The sequence below is a fragment of the Hemitrygon akajei genome, chromosome 17, assembly GCF_048418815.1.
Source record: "Hemitrygon akajei chromosome 17, sHemAka1.3, whole genome shotgun sequence".
Classification (NCBI taxonomy): Eukaryota; Metazoa; Chordata; class Chondrichthyes; order Myliobatiformes; family Dasyatidae; genus Hemitrygon; species Hemitrygon akajei.
The window spans coordinates 29,634,777-29,648,691 of NC_133140.1; the positions used below are offsets into that span (position 1 = coordinate 29,634,777).

At 42.2% G+C, this 13,915-nt stretch overlaps 1 protein-coding gene across 1 annotated transcript in view; it reads right to left on the minus strand.

Annotated features, from left to right (window-relative positions):
* Nucleotides 1-8,671, minus strand: part of LOC140740575 (plasmolipin-like) — a 41,283-nt gene extending 32,612 nt beyond the window's left edge. The window contains exons 1-2 of the mRNA XM_073069855.1: nucleotides 8,439-8,671; nucleotides 8,065-8,351 (exon numbers count right to left, since the gene is read on the minus strand). Of these exons, the coding sequence (XP_072925956.1) occupies nucleotides 8,065-8,205 (141 nt within the window). The 5' untranslated portion in view covers nucleotides 8,206-8,351; nucleotides 8,439-8,671. The remainder of the gene's footprint in view (nucleotides 1-8,064; nucleotides 8,352-8,438) is intronic.
* Between the last annotated feature and the right edge of the window lie 5,244 nt (nucleotides 8,672-13,915).

Consider the following 13,915-nt stretch of genomic DNA (forward strand, 5'->3'; position numbering starts at 1 on the left):
ACAACAACTCTCAATCCCCACATAAGGCAAGTTCCTCCCAATGCTGGTAAGAAAAGGGGAGCTTTAATTTATGCTGCACATGCCAGCCACCTGCTACAGTGCGGGGTCCTTTCTGGATACCCTTTGGATCATCTCTGCCTTAATCAATCTGCATCTGGGATATTACATCCAGACGAGTGTCCTATTTTGTAAGTTTTTCTAGTATTTCCTTTTCCAGGGGTAAACAGGATTTCCATGATTAGCTGCCCTCTTGAATTTGACCTTGTAATTGTGTCCTCCAGGAACAGAGCCCATCTCTGCATTCGGGCTGCTGCTGTCAGCGGAACACCCTTCTGTGGATTGAAAATGGACACCAGTGGCTGATGATCAGTAATGAGGGTGAACTCTCTCCCATACAGGTACTGGTTGAAACATTTTACACCCCAAACCAGATTCAAGACCTCTCTGTCAACTTGTGCATCAATTTCTCTCTGCAGTGGTAAGGGAATGTGATGCAAAGGCCATGGGATGTTCAGTTCCATCAATCAGCATATCGGACATGACTGCATCCATACCATAAGGCGAGGGATCACAGGCAAGCTTCACTGGATGACGTGGGTCATAATGTGTGAGTACAGTGTCGGTGTCAAAACTTCCTTTGTCTTTTGGAAAGCCACCTCACACTCTTTGTCCATCCCATTTCTTCTCAATCTGTAGTAATGAATTCAAGGAGTGGAACACAGTAGCAGGGAGGAACCTGTTACAGTAATTGACAAATCCTACAACTCTGACCGCATCTCTGACATGCCCTTTTCCCTTAGGGCATCCACCACTTCTTGAATTTTCTCGGCTCACTTGAATAATTCTTGTGTATCAATGGTGTGACCACAGTAAGTGATGCTTGGTTTAAGGAATTCACACTTGCCGCACCGTGCTTTGGGGCCACAATCTTCTAATCTTTAACAATGATGTCAACCAGGTAACACTGAGTGCCTGGGCAGCCTTGCAGCACCTGGTCCATAGCTTTCTGTCCTAGTGTGGGTTCAGATACTACTCCAAAAATAACCCTATTATAGAGATAAAGCCCTTTGTGAGTGTTTATGGTGAGAAATATTTTGGACTATTTTTCCGCCTCCACCTGTTGGTAGGCCTCAGCTGTTTTCTTTGCAGAAATGTTTTCCTCCCGAAGAGTTTGCAAAGGTATTCTCTATCCTGGGCAAAGGGTATAGATCTACTGGGTTGGCGGTGACCTTAAAATCACTATAGATCCTGGCAGACACATTCTTCTTTGCTACTGGGATCACTGGTGTTGCCCATGGGCTCCCCACAACCTTGGAAAGCATTCCTTCAGTCTCCATGCAGTCTAGCTCACTGGGTACTTTATCACGGATGGTGTAAGGTGGGCTTTGTAAAACTTAGGTGCGGCATTTTCATTTAACACTATTTTTCTTTTGATATGTTCAATTTTCCAATGCCATCCTTGAACACTGGAATGGCATTATACAATACCTTTTTAAACTCGCCTTCAGTTGACTCTGTTGCAGGGAACATGGCGTGCAAATTGTGGATGGGTCTCCAATCAAGCTGAATTTGTCTCAGCTAATCACATCCCACAACGCTGGGCCTCCTGTTTTTACCACATACAATGTGACTTGTTGGTTGTTGTATTTCACTGTTACGAATGTTATTCTCACAGGAGTTATCTTTTCTCCAGTATAAGTTCTTAGTTGGCTACCTGCAGGCTTCAGTTCAATATCTTAGAAATAGTTCAAACTCATTTTGTGGAATGACTGAAACAACTGAGTCAGTGTCCAATTCCTTTTTAATTAATCTGCCGTTCACTTCTGGTGTAAGCCATATTGCATTTCTCTTCTTAGTTTTCATATTGTAAATCTCAAGACTACGCAGTCCTATGTCACTCTCACCATTATCAGATTTTTCATCAACAGCATGCAGATTATTGTTCTTTTTGAAACGGCAACTTGATTTTTTAGCTTTTACACTTCCGTGTGCATTCCATTTATTTTTGTCTGCCCACCATGCTCATTGTATGTGTCCTACATTGTTACATTTTCTGCAAGTTTGACCTTTAAACCTGCATTGGTCTGGTGTATATGTGAGCCCCTACGTAATGGTATACAATCTGTTCGGCCAGGCAGATTTCTCTTTAGATGTTGCAATTTTGTTCACACTCACTTGCATTTCTAACTGCAACTCAATTGCATCTGGCTGCTGTTTCCATTGATTCCAGCAATTTCAACTGTTCTTTTAAATGTGTACTGTGCTTCAGTTAGGAGCCGTTTTTGAATGCTTTCTTTTAAGATTCCACAAACAAAATGATTTTTCAGTGCATCATTAAGCCTATCATGGAACAGACAATGCTCAGACAATTTCTTCAGTGTAGCCACGTAAGTTGAAATGGGCTCCTCTTCCTTTTGATTCCACTTAGGAAACCTAAAGCATTTTGCAATCAGCTAAATGCTCCTGCATTACGCTCATGATATCAGCAAAGCTCATTTTGGCTGGTTTGGTTGGAGCAATTAAACTTCTGAGCAAACTGTATGCTTTCCATCCACAGCACTCAGCAACACTGGCACTTGTTTTTCATCAGCTATTTCATTTAATCTAAAATACTGCTCAATTTATTCCATATACATCATCCAGTTATCTGTTATACAGTCCAATGCATTTACCTTTCCACTGTAGCCAGCCATTTCTGCTTTTTAAGGATGTAATATTATTATCACCAGGTACTCACTATTTATGAAACCATGGCTGGAATTATTTCTTGTTAACTTCATTCATTTTCTGCCTTTTTTTAAAAACTCAAATGTCTCTCTCCCATTCCAAAGAAAAAAGTGCAGCAATTCAATAAGTAGATAGTCATCGTAGGTTCATTTTAAAACTTCCTCATTGCAACTGACATGTTTTAAACTCCCATAAACTACTCAAAAGGAAAACACAGGAGTCAATTATGGAATAACACCCTCCTCGGTTATGGAGGAACATTGGAATTTTTCCTGCAATTAGAGAGTCATTTTTGCGTCATACAAGCAAGTATTTTTTGAAAATCATGACTAAATCATTTGTAATGCCTCACCTAATTATATAGGGCTGTCGGCTGGAAGCCAAAAGATCACAAATACGCCTATCCTTCAGAAGCCTCTTATCGTCTCAATATCATTAGTCAAATAAAAACTTGTTTTGAATCCAATAGTTCTTTCCTCTTGGCTTAATTCAATTTTTTTAGTCTATCACTAGTATTTTGCATCTATTTATAGTGAAAAACAGACAAAACACTCAGCCAAATGCGCCATTGCCTTTTGTCCCTTCCTATCACGAAGAAGGCATGTTAGTGGTTATACTTCATTAGGAGCTTGAGGAGATTTGATATGCCACCAAAGACTTTAGCAAATTCTTACAAATGCACGGTGAAGGGCATTCTGAAATCTCTCACCATTTAAAATAATATACCTAAATACTTTTTCTTGCCAAAATGGACAATCTTACATTTCCTTAGTTTCCAAATCTTTTCTCCCTCCTGAAATCCTTTTGTAGCCACCCAGCGTTCCAGGTGACTCACTTCCCTACCTCTTTCTGCAGCTGCAGCAAATGTAGCAACCATGAACACCAGAGATTCTGGAGATGCTGAAAATCTCCAACAACACACTCAAAATGCTGGAGGAACTTCAGCAAGTCAGGCAGTGTCTATGGAGAAGAATAACCAGTTGATGTTTTGGGCCAAGACCCTTCATCAGTGCTGGAAAAGAAAAGGACAGAAGCCAGAATAAAAAAGAGAGGGGGAGGACCCTTCTTACAGGTGACATCTCTGACCAGCTGAGGTGCCAGGTAGGTGGCAGGAGAGGAGGGATAAAGTAAGAAGAAGGAAGGGGATACGTGGAAGAGGTAAAGGGCTGAAGAAGAAGAAGGAATCTATTAAGTGAGGATAGTGGGCCATGGAAGAAAAGTACGAAGAAGAAGAAGCAGAGGGGGGTGATGTGCAGGTGAGGAGAAGGAAAGGGGTAAGAGGGTAACCAGAATAGGGAATGGAAAAAGAGAGAAGAGGGGAGGGGTGGTGGGGAGAAATTACTGGAAGTAAGATAAATCGATGTTTATGCCATAAGATTGGAGGCTATCAAATGTAGCAAATGTTCCAAATGTAGCAACCATTCTTTTGGTACTTTCACTCAGGTACATTGTAGAAATTGCATAAAGCAGAGGCTATGTTACATCATGCCAAATAGAAAATGTCTCATTTCTAGTTAGCAACCAAACTTCTATCCACACCAAAACATACCTTCCACACCACAATTTTTTTGATTTTCCACCATGACTATTGATGTTGCACCTTATCAGCTGTGGAAATCCAGGTATATAATGTATCACACACAAAATGCAGGAGGATCTCAGCAGGTCAGGTACCCTCTATGAAAATTAATGAACAGTCGTTTCGGACCAAGACCCTCTTCAGGACTAAGAAGGAAGGGGGAAGACACCAGAATGAAAAGGTGGGGGAGGAGAAGGAGGAGCAGCTAAAAGGTGATAGGTGAATGGGAAAGGCTGGAGACGAAGGAATCTGATAGGAGAGTGGACCATAGGAGAAAGGGAAGAAGAAGGGGCACCGGGGGAGCTGATAGGCAGATGAGGAAAATAGGTAAAGGCCAGAGTGAGGAACCAAAGAGGAGGGGAGGAGGAGAGAAAAATTGCCAGAAGGAGAAATTGATATTCACGCTATCAGGCTGGAGACTACCCAGATGGAATATGGGGTGTTGCTCCTCCTGAGAGTAGACTCATCATGGCAAAAGAGGAGGCCATGCACCGGCAGGAACGGGGATAGGAATTACAATGGTTGGCCACCAGGAGATTCTGGTGTTTAATACATGCACTCCGTCCTCTTTACCCACACCCCATGCTACTTTTTCAATGAACTCCAAAAGAAAACATTAGGGCAGCACGTTCGTGTAACATTATTATAGCTCCAGCGATCTGGGTTCAATTCCCACTGCTGTGAGGAGTTTGTATATTCTCCCTGTGACCATAGGAGTTTCCTCCTATTTCTTCCCACATTCCAAAGGCATAGAGGTTCGTAGGTCAATTGGTCATGTGGGTGTTACGGGCTTGTTACTGTGCTGTATCTCTAAATAAAGAGTAAAATTAAAATAGTCTCCTTTTCATAAACCCATATTCACTTTGCGTGATTCCCTAAATGCCCTGTTATAATATATTTAATAGTAGATTCCAACATTTTTCCTCTGACACTCTCTTGCAGGCAGCATGCCAGAATCCATGAAGAAGTGCATTGTTATTCCTATCTTTAAGCAGGAGGGGGAAAGAAAACAAAACATTAATTGGCAAGTCATGCCACTGCTTATTGTAGGTTACAAAATGCTGTCCAAGGCCAATTGTCTGTTGTTGGACTAGTTATTCTCGTGAACCAGACTAGCAGAAAAATCTCTGATACTACTGAGGGATACATTTATTTATGAGTGAGGCAGAAGGGTGGACAGTTAACCAATCAGCTTGGAACAGGTAAAAGCTTTTGAAGAACATTGTTTATGTACTTGCTGACCAAGGAGGTGTTGGGGTTGGAGGGAATGGACACAGGATGTAACCACTCTATAATGCCATCCATATATAGTGCAGGCAAAATTAGAAGGTGGGAAATAGAAACCTTCCTCATTAAATAAGGAACCAGAAAAGGCTATTTTCTCTTCACTGAATGTATTTGTTAGATTCAGCAAAATATCAGGAAGGACACTGATCAGAGGAAGAGTGAAGATCCCAGGCAGCAGAAGGACTGAGTGGAAGTGTCTCCGCCTTCTCAGAATAACCTATTGTGACTAGACTGAACTGGCCTTGAAATCTCAGCAGAAACAAAGCCATTATCCTCAGCTACCAGTCTGATCCTCTGCTCCCCTCACTGTTAGATTCTCATAGGTGCCGAGAACTTAATCACAAGATCCAGAGCACACAGCAAAAACTGGGTGGAAATTATAGACAAGGTGAAGCTGAAGCTGGGATGGCAGGAATAACACTCCCACCCAACTGCAGCAAAGAACCTGGCCATTGGTGTAAGACATACTCAGTATCACTGTATATAGTACAAGCATAGCCCATGCCAAACCCTGCACTACTGCAGTCATTCAGGTTGTCTTCCATCTCATTTGGAGATCAAAGATTGATTGCATCCATGGAGACATGATTTAGCAAGGGAGGAAATAACTTGCCCAACATAGCCTTTGAACTTGATGGTTGTCAGTTGTGTGTGGTTGTACCAGAGTTCCACTATGTGCTGAGGTTCTACTTGTCCCTGGTTGTAAAGGAAGGTTTTAATCACACACTGATAACAAAATGTTCCATTCAATTGGACAGTGCTGAGCCATGGGTCACTTACAGAGGATTCTGTGTAGGGAACACCTTTCGGTCAGAGCAGTCTGCAGGCAACATTCTCCAGGCCCTATCAGATTCTCCACACACAGTCAGAGTATCAGGGTCCCACAAGCTGTACTTGAAGGCAGGGGTGAGAGCTGTCAATCATCTACTTGTGTTTGCCAAGCGGCTGGGGAAAAGGGAAGAAATGGGCTTTTTGTGGAGGTACAGATAGAACAACTGCATAGCTCAGGATTCTCTGCACCAGTGTTGCTGGCAGATCATTTGCTCTTGATGATCTTCCAATACACTGAGTTGCCTGGAACGGAATATTGTAAGCTAAAACTTTCCGAGGACAAAGGGTTGACGGACATATTGAAGCTTGGTGCAGCCACCATAATGACTGTTGGAAAAGACTAGTCAGTGCTTAAGGGTGCCACTGAGATTAAAACAGAAGTCCCAGGCTTATTGAAAAACCGATGTCATGTTGATATAATGCATCTCCTGTACAGCAAACAGAATGCCTGTTATTCCACAATTCCACAATACTGAATTCCACAATACAGTGGAAGTATTGTATTATGCGTTTCCATATTCTATCATATCATGTATTTGGAATAGATACACAGCTGAAAAGGGACTGCCAGACTTCAAACGGCTGAGCGAAAAGCCATCGTCATTTATGTTCTCTGATATGTTTAATTGTCCTGTTACGACCATTTGCACAAATCCGAGACTAGTCTTTCATAAAGTCACAGAATTATACATCGTGGAATTCCCATGGCTCATCTGGTCCATGTCCACCAAGGCATTTACTTAATCCACTTCCATTTGCCTGACTGAAGATCCAAATAAACACAAGAGATGTTGGTACTCCAGATAAAGGCATTGGCATAAAACGTTGACTGTTTATTCCTCTCCGTAGACGCTGCCTAACGAGCGGAGTCCTCCTGCATTTTGTGTTGGAATCTCTCGTGTTTACCCATATGTCTGTTTGGCCATTCACCCTTCCATCTACTTGTCCAAATAGCATTTAAATGTTGTAATTGTAACAGCCTCCAGCAGTTCCACTGGCAGCTCGTTTCATACACCCACCGCCCTCTCTGGGGAAAACATGGCTCTCAGGGCACCTTTAAACCTTTCCCATCTCATCTTAAACCCGTTTTAGACATGGAAAGGTGGCCGTGACCATTTACCCTGCCTGTGTCCCTCTTGCTTTCATAAACCTCGAAGGTCACCCTTAGCTTCTAGCCCTCCATCCTACCCACTCCCTCCCAATAACTCTGTGGTGCAGTCGGGACTGGAGGGCTCGTGAATCTTTTCCACATCCTCTCTAATCACATTATTTCTATTGCCCGGTGACCAGAACAGAACACAGTACTCCCAAGGGCCGTTTCGCCCACGCCGTTTACAGCTGTAACAGGACTTTAACAGTTCTTTAGACAATCAACAAATACTTCGCTCGTTGTTAACTTCTGTTTGGAAACAGGTTGTACACGAGCCGTCTCAAGTACAGAGTTTTACAAACTGGATGTTCCCCAGCCCTTTTACAAAGTTCTTTTTTATTTTGGTTTTATTATCTCCTGCCAATATGCAACAGGGATGATAAAAACGAATACGTCAGACAATAAAATTACCCTCGGCTATGAATTAACCGGCATTCTTAAACGAGAATTTACTGTAATAGCGGTAAATCAAGATAAGACGGGAACTTACTAATTCCACTATCATCAATATCCCCAAGAAGGATTTGAGGAAGTATGTGTCGATTCCGTTTGGACAAAGCCTGGCTCCGTGCGCGGTGCTGCGGGTTCCCGTACTGGTCTGCGTGCTCACTTTATCAGGAAAGCTCGCCATAGCGCGGCGCGAACTCACACCTTCGCTTTCCAAGGGTTCAGCATGAAATCAGAGCAGTGCTGCCGTGGGACTTCATTGTGGCGGGCTGGTCCAGACGAGAGAAGAACCCTCCGTGGTCTGTCACCAACTCGCCCAGTAACTGAAGGCTGGTGAGGGAGTTAAACATTAACACACACTAGAATGCTGAACAATGTATATTAACTTCCTGTTGTTTTTTTTAAACCTGATCTTACCGTCCAATCATCACTGTGCTCCTGTGCGTATAATTAGCGCCGATTATGCGCCATCGCCCTGCTTCGCGTCCCTCAATCTCAGGTTTATTAAATGATCTTTGGGTTGACTTCTGGTCACGAAGTTCGACGCACTGGTTCCACTTTTCTTATAGCACTATCATTCCGAGGTGAATAAGCGTATCTTAAAATTTATCGTTCTCAATAGGGTTCAGGGATCGTTATCCCTGCAACCAACGCGAGGTGGTATAAGCAGATAAAATGCTTTAAAAAAGCTAATATTTAGGACAGTGACTACATTAAAAATTGTAGTCTCCCCCACCATAGATGCAAATATTTCCGGTAAAGGTGTTGTCAAATGTAACTCCAAAATATTATGCCTTGGTACATTCTAATGCCTAGGATGTCGTTACATCAGAATTGTTTGTCTATTGGTTGAACCAACTGGTAAAAACAAGTTAAAAGTGCTGACCGAACCTTAGTTATGACCCTGTTTATCTGAACATTTTCATGATAACAACCGACACACCAAGTCTTCTAATGTTGTGATCATTTCATTTGCCAGATACATAGTTTGATTTATATGCTGGGGAAAAGAACTGTAAGCTTTGCTTGGGGGTGTGTGTGGGGCTGGGGGGGGGGGGAAGGTCCCTTTCACTTCACAGAAAACATGTTCACTATATTCGACAGAAAGTCTCCTGAAGTTCTAAATCTCCAAGTAATGTAAGACGCAGGTGGTGATAAATAAAGCACAAATGGGTAGAGTGTTATATTCATGCGGGTCCATAGCACCATGATAGCTAAATAATACCGCGGAGCTGATGACGGCTTGCGATTGTTCTGTAGGCGGTTACACTTGAATTTCCTTTAAATCAAACAATTTACGGGAATGATTTCAACCCAGTTACTTTTACACAGTGGGGAGCAAATTCAATTCAAACCACCGTGATATACATGCTTTCTTTACGTTTTCTGATCACTATTGCATGTCTCAATCCGGGCATTCAGACCAATGCATAGCCAGTGTCATTTCCAAACAAAGAGCAAAGCAAATTTATTATCAAAGTACATATGTCACCATATGCTACCCTGAGATTGATTTTCTTACGGACAATCACAGGAATTGGAAACACGATTAAATCAACGAAAACCTGCACCAGGCAGAGATGAGCAAACAAACAATGTGCAAAAAGAACAAACTGCATAAATGCAAACATAAACTAATAATAATAATAAAAAACAAATAAGCGATAAATATAAAGAAGGGATTTGTAGAATCCTCGGAAGGTGAGTTGTGGAATCAGTTCGGTGTTGGGGTTATTAAATTATCCCCTCTGGTTCTAGAGCCTGACGGTTGAAGGGTAATAACCGTTCCTGAACCTAGTGGTGTGGGAATTGAGGCTCATGTACCTCCTTCCTGACGGCAGCAGTGAGAAGAGAACATGGCCTGGATCGTGGGGCTCCTCGATGATAGATGCAGCTTTCCTGCGACAGCACTCTGCTGTTGCTTTTTATAATGCAACAGTTCATTCAGATTATGGCAAATACACAGATTCTACAGACGCTGGAAATCTAGAACAACATCCACACAAAATTCCGGAGGAACTCAACAGATCAGGTAGTATGAAGGACCAACATTCGATATTTTGGACCAAGACCCTTGATCAGGACTGCAATTCAGATTCCCTGCATAACATTTCATCCAAATACTGCTCACTTGTCCTTCAGTAATATTCCCGGATTTACAGCTAAAGTAATTAAAGTGGTAGTCGATTTTGCCTCCGACTTGGCTGGCAGTCAAGTGGTGTACACAATTGACACAGCTGCCCAGGTGCAGACTCCCTGTCTGCTGCAAATCGCTCTGACATACACACAGCTCATCGAGAAAAAAACAAGACATTCATAGACTTTACTGGAGCCTCCGTTGCTTGCTGGCGTATGCTGGTTATCCACCCGCTGATTTCTAGGTCACGCTGGAGTGGCTCGTTTTCCCATCGGATCCCAGGACGATGAGTTCCTATGCTGGCATCGGTGTTAATTTGTCGAACGGAGCTTTCTTGCAAGATATAGTGTCAAAGGAAGAGCAGTGAGCTGGTTCATGGAGGCCCAGCCGGCTGTTTACTCCTCTGATGTTCAATCCGAGATAAAAAAACAAATACAGACATTCAGATCAGTCACCTGTCCGAGGCACTCACCGGGGTTGAAGGTAAACTTGCTTCTACATTTCCGTGTTCAGGGATGACTAAGACACCCATTGTGGAGATACACGGACTTTGTCCCGGGGACAGATGGAGTTTGACAGGGTGGGGGAGTAAACTGGGATCTGACAACACTGCTGCTGCTGCTCTTGACCTCCATGTTCGATAGACTCAAAGTGCTCAGTACTTTCCTGGATTACATTTCTGCCACTTCAAGCACACTTGGGCAAGGAATTCCCACAGGCGAGTGAGGAGATTACACTATTTTTCAGATTTAGATAATATCTGGAAAATAAGGAAGTTAAATTAAAAAGGAATTTTTTTTAAAGTAGAGAAAGTATCAAACATTAACATAAAGAGCAAAAGGTAACTTGAATGTGCAGGTTTTAATATATTGCAGCTATTTTCCCTTACTAGTAATAAGACCATAAGATAAAGGAGAAGAATTAGGCCATTTGGCCTATCGAATCTGCTCTGCTATTTCATCATGGCTGATCCAATTTTCCCCTCAGCTCCAATCTCCTGCTTTCTCTTCATTTCCCTTCATGACCTAACCAATTAAGAATCCATAAACCTCTGCCTTAAATATACATACAGACTTGGTCTCCACAGCTGCCTGTGGCAAAGAATTCCATAGATTCACCACTCTCTGGCGAAAGGAATTCCTCCTCATTTCTGTTCTAAATGGATGTCCCTCTATTCTGAGGCTGTGTCATCTGGTTTTAGACTCTCCCACCACAGGAAACATCCTCTCCACATCTGCTCTATCAAGGCCTTTCACCGTTCAGTAAGTTTCAATTAGGTCACCCCTCATTCTTCTGAATTCAGTGAATACAGGACTAGAGCCACCAAACTCTCTTTATATGATAAGCTATTCAATCCTGCTTATTCCCTTGCTTTTACATTCTAGTCCTCTTGAAATGATTGCTAACATTACATTTGCCTTCCTCACCACATACTCAACCTGCAAATGAGCTTTTAGGGAATCCTGCACAAGCAATCCCAACTCCCTTTTGCTAAAGTTTTTTTTTGTATTTTCTCTGCATTTTGAAAATAATCAACCCTTTCATTTCTTCAACCAAAGTGCATGACCATACACTTCCATCTTGTATTCCATCTGCCATTTCTTTCCCCATTCTCCTAATCTGTCTGTCCTTCTGTAGCCTCTCTCCTTCCTCAAAACTACCTGCCCCTCCACCTATCTTAATATCACCTGCAAACTTCGCTACAAAACCATCAATTTCATTATCCAAATCATTGACATATAATGTAAAGCGAATCAGTCCCAACACAGACCCCTGTGGAACACCACTAGACACCAACAAGCTCAAAAGGCTTCCTTTATTACCACTCTTTGCTTCCTTCCAATCAGCCAGTGCTTTATTCATGCTAGAATCTTTCTTGTAATGCCAATGTTTTCTTCTTAAGCAGCCTCATGTGTGGCACCTTATCAAAGGGCTTCTGAAAATCCAAGTACACAACATCAACTGATTTTCATTTGTCTATCTGGCTTGTTATTTTTCCAAAGAATCCCGACAGATTTGTCAAGCAAGATTTTCTCTTGAGGAAACCATGTTGACTATAACCCATTATATCATGTAGCTCCAATATCCTGAGACCTCATCCTTAATTATTGACTCCAACATCTTCCCAACCACTGAAGTCAGGCTAACTGGCCTACATTTTCTTTTCTTCTGCCTCTCTCCCTTCTTGAAGAGTGAAGTGACATTTACAGTTTTCCAGTCCTCTGAACCATTTCAGAATCTAGTAATTCTTGAAAGATCATTACTGATCCACGATCTCTTCAGCCAGCTCTTTCAGAACCCTGGGGTGTACACCCTCTGACCCAGGTACTTTCAGTTTCCCAAGAACCTTCTCTTTAGTTATGGTAACTTCACACACTTCATGGCCCCTGACACCTGGAACTTCCATCATACTGCTAGTGTCTTCCACATGAAGACTTACACAAAATACTTATTGAATTCATCCACCATTTCATTGTCCCCCATTACTACCTCTCCAGCATTGTTTTCCAGTGGTCCAATATCCACTCCCACCATTCTTTTACACTTTATGTACCTGACAAAACTTTTGGCATCCTCTGTAATATTATTGGCTAACTTACTTTCATATTCCATCTTTCCTTCTTAATTACTTCCTAGTTGCCTTAGTTTCTTTGTTTTTTTGAAAAAGTTTCCCAATCCTCTAAACTTCTCACTCATTTTTGCTGTTATATGCCTTCTCTTTGGCTTTGACTTCTCTTGTTAGCCACAGTTGTGTCATCTTTCCTTTAGTATCCTTCCCCTTTGTGATGTGCCTTCCAAACTGCTTCTGGAAATTCCAGCCATTTTTGCTCTGCCATCATCCCTGTCAGTGCTCTTTTCCAATCAATTCTGACCAATTCCTCTCTCATGCCTCTGTTTACTTCACTATAATACTGATACATCTGACTTTAGGGTTCTTTTATCTTAAGCTCTCTAATCAATTCTGGCCAACACCCAATTCAGAATAGCTGATCCTTCGGTGGGATTCTGAAAAGCTATCATATAGGCACTCTAGAAATTTCCCCACCTGGAATCCACCACCAACCTGATTTTCCCAATCTACCTGCAAACTGAAGTCTCTATTGTAACATTGTCCTTTTGACATGCATTCTCTACCTCACGTTGCAACTTGTAGGCCACATCCTTCCTACTGTCTGTATACAACTTCATTCAGGGTCTTTTTACCCCTGCAGTTCTTTGCTCTATCTACAATGATTCAACACCTTCTGACCTATAGCACCTCTAATGTTTTGATTTCATTTTTAACCAGAGAAACAGCACCCTCACAACCTTCTTGCCTGCCTTCCTTCCTGGTGTATCCGTGGACGTTAAGTTCCCACCTATTACCTTCTTTCAGCCATGATTCAGTGATGCCTACATCATACCTTCCAATCTGTAACTCTGCTTCAAGTTTGTCTACCTTATTCCATATATTGCACACATTCAAATTTAACAGCTTCAGGCCTGTATTCACCCTTTTCAATTGTGTCCATCTTTTATGTTGCAGCTCATCCTGTTGACTGCAATTTCGCTCTCCTTACTACACATTGCCTCTGTTTGTAAACCACTACCTCATCTTTGGCCTTTCTTACAATATTCCTTGTATTGAAGTACCCGCAGCTCAGGACACTAGTTGCACCGTGCTCAACAATTCCTAACTTTTTCCTTCAATCTTACCAACATCTGCTTCCACAGCCTCTCCACTAAGTGTTCTGGCACTCTGGTTCCTATCACCCTG